Raw genomic sequence first — 14,860 nt, forward strand, 5'->3', positions numbered from 1 at the left:
GATTTCGCTTTTGCAAGACATTTCTACCATTTCTGGACTAGCACGTTTGTTTGGTTGTATTTACCCAGAATGCCTTGTGCTGTAGTCCACTTCCTGCTTTTGAAGTGGTCTCTGGTCTAAACTGAGATCGAGGTTTGTAGGCGGATAAGAGATTGATCAGAGTTTGATTACACATTCACACCTACAGAAACGAAACGAACGAACTGAAGTTTGATTTAATCAGACCAAACTGGGATGTTGAAAAACGATCAAATTCTGTCACTGAATAAGATTAAATTCTACTTGTAACGTATACTGAGCGCAGTATTGAAATCTGACAACAACAGCACAATAAATCACAACACACGACCTACAGCTAAGGCTGGGCAATAAAACAATAATAAATATCGCAATAGACATGTGATCAATATCAACAGATGGCATGTCAGATTTTCAACAACATTTAATTATTTCACTGAACTCTGATCCAGACATTAAAGTAAATGAAAAATATAAAGACATTAGCCGCTCAACCTCTCATGGCTGGCTAAGCTAGGTTGGTGGAATCCACTAACTCTCTCACTTTTTGGTTACCTAGCAACAACCTGCTGAGTAACTCGCGCAGCAGCAGTTTATAGTTTTGCTGTTTAAAAATAAAAAAACAACGTGAAGTTGTACCTATTGGGAGAAAATAAGTACAACTTCACAGAAAACTGCGAATAAGAAGAAACATCACCAGCTTGTCAATATTTCAGATATTTAAACTTAATTCAAATTAAAAATATTTATTGATCCCAAAAGGAAATTAAATGTTGTAAATGTATATGGACAGGAAAGATCTCTTGTAGCGATCTGTATCTCATCAATAGTTATCAGTATCCGCTGATATAAAGCCTTCACTGGCAGTCCAGTGCAGACATGCAGTGTAGACACAAAGAACTTTAGAGGTTTGATATGCATATTTCTCATAGTGAGGCTAAATATGAATGCAAAATATGAATTTTCTGGAATAATGGACAGCTGTCAATCAGCTGTCAAAACCTCAGGTCACGTTTTCACCACAAAGCCTGGAAAATGCTGCAGAGTGAAAAGGTCACATTAAGGTGACATCAACAAGAGAACAGATGATGGGAAGTAAAGAGGTAGAAAGGTCAAGGGAGACAGAAAGAGAGACGGATTTTCAAAGGTCTCCATTCACCCGCCGCTTCTCCTCTGAGCAAACCCCCCGTCCCCCAGAGAGCGGCGCGTGGCGACTCACAGCTGACATTTACTGCCTGCCTTCTGTTGCTGTGATTATTTTCTTCTCCAGGTGTGAGAGCCAACCTGCGGTTTGCTGCTTTTGCATGAATGTGACCCAAAACGAGTCCCCGAAAGACCAGGTTAGATAAATCCTGGGAGTATGACGGCTGAGGCAGAACCAATGATAAAATGGAGAATGACTGGGAATATATATGTAAAGATGAGAAAATCTGAAGAAAAATGTCACAGATTTTGTGTAAAAAGTCCTAAAATATTAACAGGTGACCTTTTATGCTTTATTTAAGAGGTTAGGATAGGTTTATTTTTGAAAAGCATCATTAGAGGCTCCTGCGAAACCAATCAGAATGCAGCAAGAGTTTTCTGGATGGTAAGACGACAAGAAAACACTTGTCTTTTCCAGCAGCCATTGTAAAGCGCATACAGTAGTAAAACCAGCTGACCAAACGTGCTGAAGCTCAATTTGGGTTGCTAGGTAACGGGCGGAGTTCTGCTGGGATTGCTAGGTAACCAGCTGGGCTTTGGTGGGGTTCCTAATTTTTGACGTTGCATTCGGGACGTTTTTGAAACAGCTAATTTTCCAGAAACCAAAAAACATAAACTTTTGGTGTCTTGGGCTGCAGGAAGCTTACCTGTCTGTGGATGGAGGCCGGTCGTTTCGGGCCCGGCTGACCGGCGAGTAGAGAGAGTCAGAGTGCTGGTGCTGGTGATGAACGTGGGAATATTCGTCACGGGGGCTGTGGGCCCGGCTGTGACTGCTGTCCATGTTCAGAGGGTTCACGCCGGAGTAGGTGTGATCCTCCTCAGAGGATCTATCCAACGGGCGGCTGACGTCCAAGATCTCCGCGTAGTCCCGTTCCCGAGCTTGGCGTTCCCTCAGCTCCCTCGTCTTGGCTTGAATCCTGACAGTCGAAACAAGCTTTTTTTAATATTTATTACTGAAACAACTCTCCTGCCTTTAAAAACATAGCTGTGCTAACCCCACAGCACTAATAATAAACATAAGTTCTGCTAACACGAAAGTGCTACATCAACATGGTATTTAGTAGAAGCTAATGCTAATGCGCTAATAGTTGTTTGTTCATGTAAGTGCCGTGTCCTTCTGTGTAACTTGTTTGTTCGTTTTCTGTAGTTGCCATTTCCTCAATAAAGTTTCTTGAGAAACAAAAGGAAATTAAACTACTCACTTCAAAATAAGAGCATGTACATAAATGTCTAACTGGAATTAGTTTTATTCCACTTTTATCAATCCTGAAAAATGCATAAAAAGTTCTTTAAATATCTAAAAATATTAACTGACTTTTAAAAAATCTAAAACAAGTTAAAGGAATTTCTGACTGAATTATTTAAAAGAATGACTGCAGTTATTTTTTCTTTATTATTGCTATTTATAAATCATACAACGAAGGCCCTACAACAATTTTACTTAAAAACGGCGAATACATTTATGGTTTATTTACTCGTTATTTTGTATGTTCACGTTTATTAGATTTATGCTGATGACATTCATGAATTCCTAAAATTTTGCCAAATTTTTGTCCTTTTGCTGAGAAAAGTGTTTTTATAACTGAACAATAAATCAAAAATACATCAGGCTATCATATAAAAAGCAAGATTTAATCTTTAAAAGATTTAATTAGAAATGCACCAAGGATGAAATCCTAAACGCTCATTTTAATATGAAATGTGACGATATGAAGTGAGAGCAGAGTTCGTCTTCTTTGATTAAACTGAGTTAATGAAACCAACTGACACAATACATGAGATAATATCCACACTGTCACCTCACTGATGGTGCAGGTACTTATTTTTAGACGAACTGACTTCTTTCCTACTGCCAGAAACAACCTCGTTACTCCCCGTGTGCTGGAAGTTGGAAGCCAACTAATGCTACCGCAGAAATAATGGCAAGTGGTGACATTCAGCTCAGATTCTGGCCGCGGTCGACCGCAGTTTCTGTGGAACGACTTCCTGAGACAGAATGGAGAATCCAGAGATCTGTCTGCTGCTACGCTAGCTAGCAGCAAGGATCCAACCAGGTCTCCAACCTGAGAGACTGCAGGCAGGTTTTTCTCTGCAGACACGGATTCTGGTTCAAATTCAACAAATATTACTGATATAGGCAAGGGAGGTTTACTGGAAAATGACAAAAAAAAATGCATTAAGTTTAAAGGCATAGAATAAAAATCTAAATTTCTTTCTGCATTTAAAAGACATTTGAAAATGAATCAAATTTTCTTTGTGTATATTTGAAATATGCCTAATAATTCCTAATTGAATTTCACATCAATAGGGAGTAGATATAGGTTTAAACGTCTTTTTGCTCCTTTTCATCCATATTTATTATTTATTATTAGTTGCTACATGACTTATTCATATTTATTAAGTGAATGAAATAAAAAATATAATTAAATTAGCCATAAAGCTTCAAATAAAAAGAAACTGCATTAAAATGCAAATAGTTACAGACAAAACATCAACCAAAAGACTTAAGAAGGATTGGAAATTAATGTAAATAGCATTATTTAACCATAATTCTTACAAGATATAACACAGCTGTTACATAAATTATAAAATATTGTCTTAGACGCAGTTTGTATCCATCAAAAGTTTCTAAACTTCAAATTAATATAATTCAAAGTCAAAAGTCTCAGCCAAGATTTAAAATGAAAACACCGAAGAGGAAGTGCAAAAAATCATAATAAAATGAATAAATAAACCAAGAAGATGAAACATTTAAAAAGTATTAAAATGCAAAAAGTTAACAAACAAAGAGCAAAAGGTTTAAGAATAATTAGAAAATAATTTAAACAGCATATTTAATCACAGTTCTTTTATAACAATTTTTTAAAAACACTGTTTTTATTAAACGTTTCTAAACTTTCAATTGATATTATTCAAGGTCAAGAGTCAAAAGTTTAAAATAAAAACACAAAAATGACAAATAAATAATCAGAACAATAACAAACAATGATTTTAAAAATATTAAAATGTAAATATAGAACAAATAGTTGTGAAAAACAAAAACACAAAAGGTCTAAAGATGATTAGAAATTAATGTAAATAGGATTATTTAACCATATTTCTTACAAGATAAAACACAGCTGTTAAAAATCAGTTTACCAAGTAATTACTCTATTTTCTATCAAAGGTTTCTAAACTTCAAATCGATATTATTAAGGGTCAAAAGTCTCATAAAAACTTATGAGAAAAAACAACAAGCAAAGACAATGAAACATTTGACATTTTCTGTATTACATTTGAAACTGGTAATAAAAACCCAGTTTGATGCTGCAGCGTCTCAGTCGTCACATTAAAGCAGCTGCTGCGTCGTCTGACACTTAAAACTGCTTTTCTTTTCCGTTTTCATTAAAGCAGAGAGAAGACATGGAGTCTGTTGTTTACTTTGCCCCCTGTGAATAATAAACTACGGGTCTCCACAGGACTTAATAGTCCAGGCAGCTAATGCACTGAGCAACACAAACACCTCTGACACCTTTGTGTCTCGCTAATATAAAAAATAATAAAAAAAATAAATAAATCAGCATTTCTACTCCAGACATTAAGTTTGTGAATAATTTCCAACGTTTTTCAGTGGCAGAGGGGGACTAACGATCGCAGAGGCCTGCAATTAGAGCCTTGACAATTATCAGAGCTTTACAGCTAGCAATTATCAAACCGCTCTGCTTTCTTTATAGGTCGCTTTCTAACGACGCTGGGAAACCGAATGGGACATCCTCCGCATGGGAAACCCAGCAGGATCTACAGGAAACGACTCACAGAAGAAATGAGACGTTTAAAATGTAGGAAAATAATTTTAAGATGACATTTAAGGCAGTTTCTGAGCCCCATAGAGCAGTGTTTCCCAAACTGAGGGCCGTGTTTACATGCCAGGTACTGCATGCCGCGACGCGAGCACAAAGAACGGCAGGTAAAGTTATCTTGTGTTTGAAAATAATAATGGATTGTTCAAAAGACAATCTGAAGAGACAGGTGGAAAGTTTCCCAGGGTGAGCTGCAGAAATGTGGTTTTTCAACACTTTTATGATAAGTAGACTGCAGATCGAGGTCTGTGACTGGGCTGAGAGCAACAGGGGTTGAGCAGCGCTGCGCCCCACGCTGACCAGCTGCATCTAAACACCTAAAATAAAATTATTAGGAACAGTCAGAGTTTAGAAAAGCTTTGTTGCTCACATGAATCAGTTTAAATCTAAAGGCAGTGATTTTAGTACAAAATGTATTTTTAGTTGTAAGTCAGGTCTTTTTGTTGCATGGATGCAATGAAGGGAAACCATGACTTACAAGACAATTTACAAACTGAAACAAAATTAATAACTTTACAAGAAAACTTTTATCATTTATCATCACAACCAAAAAAAATCAGATGAATTCTCTAGCAAGAAAACCTAAAATTGAGACGGTTTTCAGCAAAATGCTGCAGAACTAATCAAATTTAAATGACACATATCAAAACTTGCACTGAAACATAAAGACAGAGCGCAGGAATTTGCTTTTAAGCTGAAATCGTCCTGAACGCCCCAGGGCATGTTCTGAACGGCATGTCAGATTTGTTCTCGCTATGCGTTGAGTCAGCGATTATCCGACAGCCCAGAGGGATCTGTGTTTAAACCCAAAGGGAGATCCGTGTTTCCCTTCAGGGGCAGCAGCAGCACTGAGCGGTTACCGGCAAAATACACAAGGCCAGATAAGATAAGGCCAGACACAGGAATCTCACCAGAGCCGGGCTTTTTCCACGATCTGTCGACACGACCGGCTTCTCGTCAAGCAACCAGAGTGACAGAACCTGTCAAAGGCCTCTTTTCATAACTCGGTTTGGATCAGGAAAAGCTAATAAAATCCAGAAATGTACATTTTCCCTCCACGAAGAAGGTCTAAAGCTGATCAGATAATTGTTTCTGCAAATGAAATTGCCCAAAAAGCATCCAAATATATGTCAGTTACGAAAGAAACTTTGTAACTGACAGGAAGGCGGTTGCCGTGGAGTTGCTATGGCAACAACAAACAAGCCACAAACAGACCTAGCTTTCGCCTCGTTCCAGTCCAACTTATAAACAATATAAGTGCATTAAAACTATTACTCGAATGTCATTTTTGAGATAAATATCAGTGATATTTACTGTAGTACTTTCTGTCGATTAGCAAAATTAGCCTGGCTAATGTAGCGTTTAGCTGCTAGCTAATGTAGCCTGCGTGTTTGTTACTACATCTACTTACTCTGCCAGTTATCCACAGGAAGAGTTTGTACGCCCTGACCTCCAAAGAAAAATGTGTTTCCTTCGATCAGAATAATTCAAGGTGACACATCAGGCAGATTCTATATTTGGAAAACCTAAAACCGGCTTTAAGCGGACAGTTTTCGGCAAGATACTGCAGAACTAAAGTAATTTACATTGAAAAATGTCAATTTTCACACAAATATAAAGATAAAACCTTAAATGGCCTACTCAGACAATTTATCAGCAAAAACACAAGTTGATTTGGGGTTTGGTTAAACAATTTCACAGGCAGATAATTTGCCCACCTATTTCAACTACGATAATCTGAATATTTGTTTCATCTGCTGCTCATTTTTTCCCTCCTGCAATACTGCAAATGAAACAAAACTTCTCTTTTTTTTTTATTGTGGAGACTCAAAACCTTTACCCCCTTGTTGATCTTGAAAGCTTTTACGGCAGTACAGCTAAAAAGATTTCCACAAATACCATTAAGCGATGAGTGAAATGAGACAGGAAGGAAAACCGAGCTTCAAACGTTTCATTTTTAAAAGCCAAACTCGGTGAGTGACGATTGGAAGCACAAATAACAATAAAACGAGAAAATAAGAGTTGGTGGCAGAGCTACAAGAGAGGTAGGAGACGGTGAATGAAAGAGGGTAAAAATGGGACACTATGGCTGAAGAAATGTATTCGATGAGTGACCTTTCTACCACATCAGGACAGAACAATGGCCCATTATGTCCCATTGTATTCACAGAGTTACAAAACGGGCCATTTAGCCTCAACACTGACAAAAGTGTCAGACCGGAGAGAAAGGCAGGAAGTGAAAGAAAGGAAAAGGTCTGGAGGGATAAGATGGCCGCTAAAGCTTCTCCTGTGCTAATAACACACGTTTGGGTTTGTTTTTTCACAGAGTGGGTTAAAAATCAACATCATGACTGTACTAAAGTGCGAGTAATTGACCTAGTATCTGCAAGGAGATTTTTAAACATTTCGCAACTGAAATGTTTGGAAATCTGAGCAGCTGTGGAGGTCGGAGGAAGTTCAGCAAGAAAATGAGTTCAAACTGTAACCCCCTGCACACAGGAAGGCTCCTAAAACAACCACCAGGAATATTACTGTATTTTACTTCACAGGTGGCTAATAAGCTAACTGCTACGTCGGCCAACAGAAATGTTGATGTTGGCCGTTTCTGGATTTCTTTTGAGGTTTTTTTTCAGATCTCTAAGCATTTTTTTTATGGAAGTAACACGGCCTCCAAGCAAATTTAAACTAAGTTTTCTAGAAAAAAGTGGTTAATGACTTAATAAATGAAATTAATCACATATTTTTGTACAGATATTCAGGTTGGTTTGGAAAGTATTTCTCCTTCAGAAATGGAGATATACTTTTTAAATTCAGGTTTTTAGATTCAGGTTAGTGTATAAAAATAGTTTTTCCACAGTTCTGTATAATTAGTGATCCTTTGTAGAGCTTTTATCATGTTTTTATTGGAGTGTATCATTTGGAAAATGAACTCCTTCAAAATAAAACCAAGAATAAAACTTTCTTAAAGTTGAAACTGATTTTTAAAGATTTATCTAAAGAAATGGTCTTTGTAGTTTTAAAACAAGACAAAACTCACTTACAAGCAACTTTTCAGCAAGATATAAGAGCTTAATTTAAGTTAATAATTTCTTTATATTGTTGAAAGTGCTACCCGTTCCACTGGTAGGTTATTTCACTTATAACATGGAAAAAATGTTTTATTATAAGTGAAATAATCCACCCATGGAATTAGTACTTTTTATCAAAAATAAGAAAGTATTGACTGAAAACAAACTCCTTGTAAGTTAGTTTTCTCTCATTTCAACTTGACTAAGACATTGGTACTACAAACCAAAGAAAAAATTGTAATCAAGATTTTGTGTTTTTGCAATTTAAAAAAAAAAAGTGTTGAGTTTGCATTTTTTGCTGAGTTTGCAAATATTAAGTGCTTATTGGCTAAAAATAATCTTTTTCTTGCATGAAAGTTATTTGTAATTTAGTTTCGTCTTATTTCAATATGAAACTAGAAACTAGACCAAAACTACTGTGTAAAATTTTGTGTTTTTGCACTGATTCAGAACAATCCACCAGACAGAACCAGTTTATAGCAGCCATTTACACCTGGTATCACCAGTTAATGTTGGATGTTTGGCTTTTAAAAGCAGCTATTTGGTTCAAAGGTCACATATTAAACCAGCTCAAGTACGTGACAGGACTAGGCTTTATTTTTAAAGAAAACCTGATCAATGTGATGCAACTGCAGCTATCATGAAATAAAACAGCACCAGGTCTATCATCTAACTCTTAAACCAAAGAGAATAAAACCAAAACCGAAGGGCGGATTACCACATGAAAGGCCCACTGTGAACTTTAAACAACCCAAAACATCTGCTGTGGCATTTGCGTTGAATTAAAGCTAAAGACTGCATTGTTGTATTATGCGACTGTCAGCACTGCAGGCATAAAGACAGAATACAAACCAGACTTTTTACAACATGAAATGTTGTATAAACATGGGCTTTAATGACTCCTGCCCTTCAAGCAGTGCATGGGAATTAATTAGCTGACAGAGCCGTAATGGTCTTGGCATTTATAAACTGCTGCCCTCCCCCCTGAAAACTAAACAAAACAAAAAAACAAACTGGCACGTCGCCCGGCTGGCATTTCATTTTCAGATTTACCCTCCTGGATCTGAATAGTGAGGCTTATTATTATTTACATCTTATTAAAAGTCTGAACAGATGTGATGGAGGAAGTTTGAACCCAATAGGTTTGATGATTATCCCTCATGTTGCTTGTGAAAAATAATCCCTCAAAATTGTTCTTGCTAAGTTTGTTAGCATTTAGCAAATAGAAATAATTTTGATCGTTCCAATAAACGTAAAACAAACAAAGTTTGATTTGATTTAACTTCAGACTGAGAGGAAATATTTCTAATTTGTCAAAAGCAATTTCTCATAACATTTCTGATACTCGACTGAAACCTTTTTACAGATGCATTATTTTCTACAAATGATCAAACATGCACTACAAAAATATGTTGCTGCATTTTAAGCAATAAAATGTTCATTTTGCTTGCAGTGAGGTGAACTCTATAGTCCGGAAAATACAGTACATACAGTTTAGTTCAGGTACATTTATAACTCAACAAGACCAAATAACCAAGTTTGAAGGGTTTTCAAGTATTTAACAATAATAATAAAAGTTTTTGTCACCTCTCTTGCTCCATCCTCATCTTCATCGTTTCCTCATCAGAAACCTGAGTCTCTTCGGACCTCCACTTGCTCGATCCTTTCCGGTCCATCTTCTCCGCTGGCCGCTCATCTTTTCGGTATTTCCCAAACCTGGAGCACCAAACGTGAGTGTTCAATCTAAATGAAGTGGGTACTTTATTTGTTTAGTAGATTTAATCAACGGTGGAACTAAAAGAAAATGGATATTAAGAAGTTATGGAGATATTTTAAAGAATTTAATAAGGAAAACAGACAGAAATGTTGTATTTTAATGGTGAAATTTGATGCATTTCCAATTATTTGCTCTTTCCATACTTATCCAAACCTGGAAAATACTCTGATCAAATTCCCTGACTTTCCAGACTATTGAGAGAATATTGAGAGATGGCAAAATACCCCAAAATTATACTCAAGTAAGAGTATCACAACTTCAACACACTTTTATTCAATAAAAGTAAAAAGTAGTTGTCCAAGAAATTATTCAAGTAAAAATGGTTTTTGGTAACAACTCTACTCAAGTACTGAACAACTGATCAAATTATCAATCATTTAATATTTAGCAATATTTAGCAATGACATCAGAAGGACCAAAATATAAAGTCAATTGGAAATTTTGGAGCAAAATGACAATAATTAATATAACAAAAAAATAGCAAAATTAGGCAAAAATATATTTTTCTAAATCAGTTTCTTTCAATAAAAAAACTGGTGAAATTTTAACAGAAACTTCAAGTTTCTGTTAAAATTAAAAGTCTGGTGAATTTCTGGTTAAAACATGTTTGTTTTTCATTCAGTGGGTAGAAAATCCAGAAACTAGAAATACTTCATAATAAAATTACTCAAAGTACAGCACAGTAAAAATACTGCTAGAAGTAATTTATTTTCAAAAAAGTTACTCAAGTAAAAGTAATTGAGTAAATGTAACTAGTTAGTTCCAAACTCTGACCCACAGAGACAGAAACATAAAACCTTCTTGAACCAAATTGCAGCAATCTGACTGAATCTCTGCAGAGCGACGACTTTTCACCGAATCAGTCTCTCAAATGAAGCATTTAAAAAGTTCTTCTCAGGAGTTCAGACCCAATTCAGCTCGTTCAAAGCTGTGGAGCGGATGCAGTAATTATATTCATGGGGAGGGAGCGATGCCTAATGAAATAGGAGCCTTTGCAGAGATATTTCAGCTTGATTGACCCGGTATAAAGCTGCAGCCTGTTGAAGAAATGACTTTGGCACTGAACTCGCTTCCACAATGAACCTGCGTGATTATTCACAGGCAAACCGTCCGCTGAGAATATCTATGACTTCCAAAGTAACAGCGGAGATAGAAACCAAACTCCTGCATGTGAGTTAATGAGGGAGAAGGCAGAGGTAGAAAAAGAAGAGATTTTTTTCTTCCCTGAATCAAACAAGAATAAAGCTAAACTAAGAAGAACAAGGATGCCCTTAAGTGAGGTTCCTGTGTTTAAAGACGGAGCCCAAAGTCACAGGATCAAAAGAACAACAGGCGATGTTAGCCCCCCAACCACAAGAGCGTTTGAGGATTAAAGAGAAAGAACACAGAGTACCTGAATTAGTTATAAAGACAAGAGGAAAATAGGGAGAAATGTTGAGAAAGTCGAAGTCCCGTCTGTGAGAAAATCAATGCAGAAGAAAGAAAAACGAAAGCAAAACAAATCAATGGCAAAATATGTGAAAAACCAAGAAAACAAGCAAACAAATCTGCAGAAAGGGACGCTGTGTTAAAAGTATTAAAACTGATAAAAGAAGACATACAATTACAGAAGAAAAACATTTTTTAATAAAGAAAAAAAAGGTTTAGAAAATGTCTGTATTATTCATCTTTATTTTTACAAACTAATCAACGCCCCTGAGGGGTTTCGATTTTTATATACTGGAACTGGAAAGCTTTCTTTATACTGATGGTTAAAAAGCATCATTTTACTGCTGAACACAAAAATTTAAAAAATAAAATGATTTCTTTACAGGTTTTTCTGCTTAAAAAGGAAAATAACCACTTTTTAATATGATGTTGTTTTCTTATTGCAAAAACTAAAATACAGACCAAAAATCTTAAAAAAAAAAAGAATAAAAACAAAAGCTGAATACCGATTTGAGTGTCAAAGTGACAGTAAAAAAGCTGAATCCACTCAAAATCAGCAGAAACTTTTGGTTCCCAAACAGATCCACCAACTGGTTGACAAACTGCTGACCAGATTTCCACTGGATCAGCTGGTTTTATTCTAACATTTTTACCCCCATGAGCAAAACCGAAAATCTCTAAGATATCTGAGCTGCTATAGAAAAAAGCAGCAAGACGTTGGTGGATAGAAACTCATATTATAACTAAATCATATCATATTTATGACGTTCCTTTTCAGGTTCTATGTTTGTGTAGCTGAAAAAAAGATTTTTTTCTGTACGTTTTAAATCTGAAACAATCAAATAATCAACAAGTGGTATAAAAACAAAAAGGAAACAAATCGATCCAGATGGAAAAAAATGATCAAGAATTAAAAAGTCAGAAAGTTAACTTTATATTAACTAGATAGGCTGGCCTTTGCAATTGGAAGCAAAGGTTTCTGTAGCAAATATTAACTCCTATTTTGATATTAATTCAATTTAAGGAACTTGTTTTGAGTCACTACTTTCTTAATATTGATGGAAACGTTTTAGTTCCACTGGCAGATTATTTGACTTATACTGGAACTTTTTTCCCCAAGTTATGAGTGAAATAATCTGTCGGTGGAACTGGTACTTTTTATCAATATCAATTAATTACTGGCTTAAAACGAGCACCTAGGGCCGTGCTGTGGTGGCGTAGGGGATAGCGCAACCCACATTTGGGGGCGTTGAGTCCTCAACACGGCCGTCACGGTTCGATTCCTGGACCCGACTGACATTTGCCGCATGTCTTACCCCCTCTCTCCCCTTTCCTGTCAGCTTTCTGTCATATAACGGACACTAGAGCCCACAAAAAGACCCCCTGGTCTATATCTTGCTGAAGTCTTACTTGTTAGTTTAGTCTTATTTCAAGTATTCCAGACCTGCGAAGACGCTGTTGCAGAAATCAGTGCAACTAATGATAAACACATGCATGAAATGTTCTTCAGGTGGTAGAAGGCTGACTTTCTAACCGTCTTTATGTGGCGCTGAATGTTAAAATCCATCAGACCTCAACAATCAGAGCAAAAGAAGTGAAATTTCCCTGCGACAGGTGGAAACCCAAACAGGCAAGAACCAGAGGGAGAAACTAAGCAAAGCAGGGAGATAGGAGGTGTGATGGAGTGACGTTCCAGTGCCTGATTAATGTGACCGCAGCCGCCTGAAACGCTCAGACTGACAGCCTGAAGTTAGTGCTAAGAGCAGGAGTGATCTATCACAGCTCGACATGGCTGACACGTTCTCTCCCCACACCACTAACTTTCATTAACAGCCCATTAAAAACAGCCTCGTCACACACAAGCACACACACACACTCGCAATGGCATGTAGACTAAGATTTATGACAGCAGTGGAAAACTTTGCAGAGGAGAAAGAATATCAACCACGACATGAGGGAATTTAATGATCTTGTATTCAAAGCACGGTGAGGCCGGCGGCGGCGTTGAGCCCGATGTGATCGGTACGGAGTCTGTGACGGTTGTTCTGCGGTTTTAAACGATCACTTTAAAATGTCAGGGGTTCTGATTCAATTCAGCCGAACGCCTGAGTGTCACTAATAATCCCTTCATTAGGAGAAAAAGCAAAAATAAATCTGCAGTGGGAAAGGATTTGTGGCATTATAGAGCCGCGAAGAAAAGAAAGCAGTAATTAGTAAGAAAAAAAGGAAAAACAAAACACTTTGATAAGGTTTTGCTCAAAGCAGCAATACAATAAATGGGACAATAAGTTTGGATGCTAGGCTTAAACTTTTGTGTTGTTGGCAGAGAACATAATTTTGAGACACTATAGCAGGGGTGTCAAAGTCAAATGGACGGAGGGCCAAATAAAAAATTTAGCTACAAGCCGAGGGCCGGACTGATCGAATGTTCATTGAGATTTTTTTAAATGACGCATTTGGTCTAGTGCAGCGGACCGGCCCAAGCCTTCGTAAATTTTCCTGCGGACGGGTGCGCAGAGGATCGAACGGGGCGTTAGAGGATCGAACGGGGGATGCGTGCCAGAGGATCGGGGAATGCGTATATGAGGATCGAACGGGGGATGCGTGAGGATCGGGGCCAGAGGATCGAACGGGGGGGTGCAACCCAGCAGATACCCGAACGAATGAATTGTTTTTCATTAAACACAACCCGAACCGAGCCTTTGTCCTGCCCCTCAGTGACCGCTGAGCGGGCCAGGACAACGCTCAGCGCTCCCGATGGCCGCGCCGCCCCAAATAACTTTACATCTTCAGTGTTTTCAGCAAAATGCTAGAGAACCTGTTTCAGTCTGTTGTTGAAAGTGTAATCTCTGTCAGGGGGAAAAGCATCAGAACTACGACTCGACAAAAAAAACAAAAAACAAAACAGAGTTGAGAATTTGGGTCTGCAGTGCAAATGATGCCGTAGAAAGCTAATGAAGTTTGGTTCTGTTCTAGAACCTCAAAATATTATTGTGAAAAGAAGGATGTTTCATTATATTAAGAAATTACTGGACCCTACAACCAGAAACTTAAAGAAACTTGTATAATGGGAGGACATGATGATGATTGACAGCGCAGAGACCCGCCTCCTGTCTCTGATTGGTTGTTTTTGGTCGGGACATTTATAGAGGCGGCAACAATAGCTCTGAAGAAATGAGACAGGAGATCAATCTGTTCACAGATTATCTGTTTCATAGCATAATAACAATTTTAACAAAGGTATAAAAAAGATATTCTTTCTAAAAGTTACAAAGCACTGGCTAAAGAGCTAAAAAGAAATCTGTTAAATTTATAGTCCTGATTTTCTCCATGTTGGTCTAAAAATCAATATTCCAGCAACTCAATATGCAGCTCAACAAAACAAACAAGTAACCGTTTACAGATACAAATTTTGACAGTCTTTAGATTCTATAGCTTCAGCAGAACCCAAAGCTAAATCCCTTCCCAGTCAGAACCTGCTGCTCTTTAAACGCGTTCCTCGTGCGGCATCTTCTCCTTCGGCTGCA

At 37.2% G+C, this 14,860-nt stretch overlaps 1 protein-coding gene across 8 annotated transcripts in view; it reads right to left on the reverse strand.

Annotated features, from left to right (window-relative positions):
* Nucleotides 1-14,860, reverse strand: part of pard3ab (par-3 family cell polarity regulator alpha, b) — a 261,995-nt gene that overhangs the window by 61,422 nt on the left and 185,713 nt on the right. For all 8 annotated transcript variants that reach the window (XM_044134498.1, XM_044134495.1, XM_044134493.1 and 5 more), the window contains 2 exons: nt 9,716-9,844; nt 1,869-2,138 (listed from right to left, as the gene is read on the reverse strand). In XM_044134498.1, coding sequence (XP_043990433.1) covers nt 1,869-2,138; nt 9,716-9,844 — 399 coding nt within the window. The remainder of the gene's footprint in view (nt 1-1,868; nt 2,139-9,715; nt 9,845-14,860) is intronic.

The sequence above is a fragment of the Gambusia affinis genome, linkage group LG12 (genome assembly GCF_019740435.1).
Source record: "Gambusia affinis linkage group LG12, SWU_Gaff_1.0, whole genome shotgun sequence".
In the NCBI taxonomy this organism is placed as follows: domain Eukaryota; kingdom Metazoa; phylum Chordata; class Actinopteri; order Cyprinodontiformes; family Poeciliidae; genus Gambusia; species Gambusia affinis.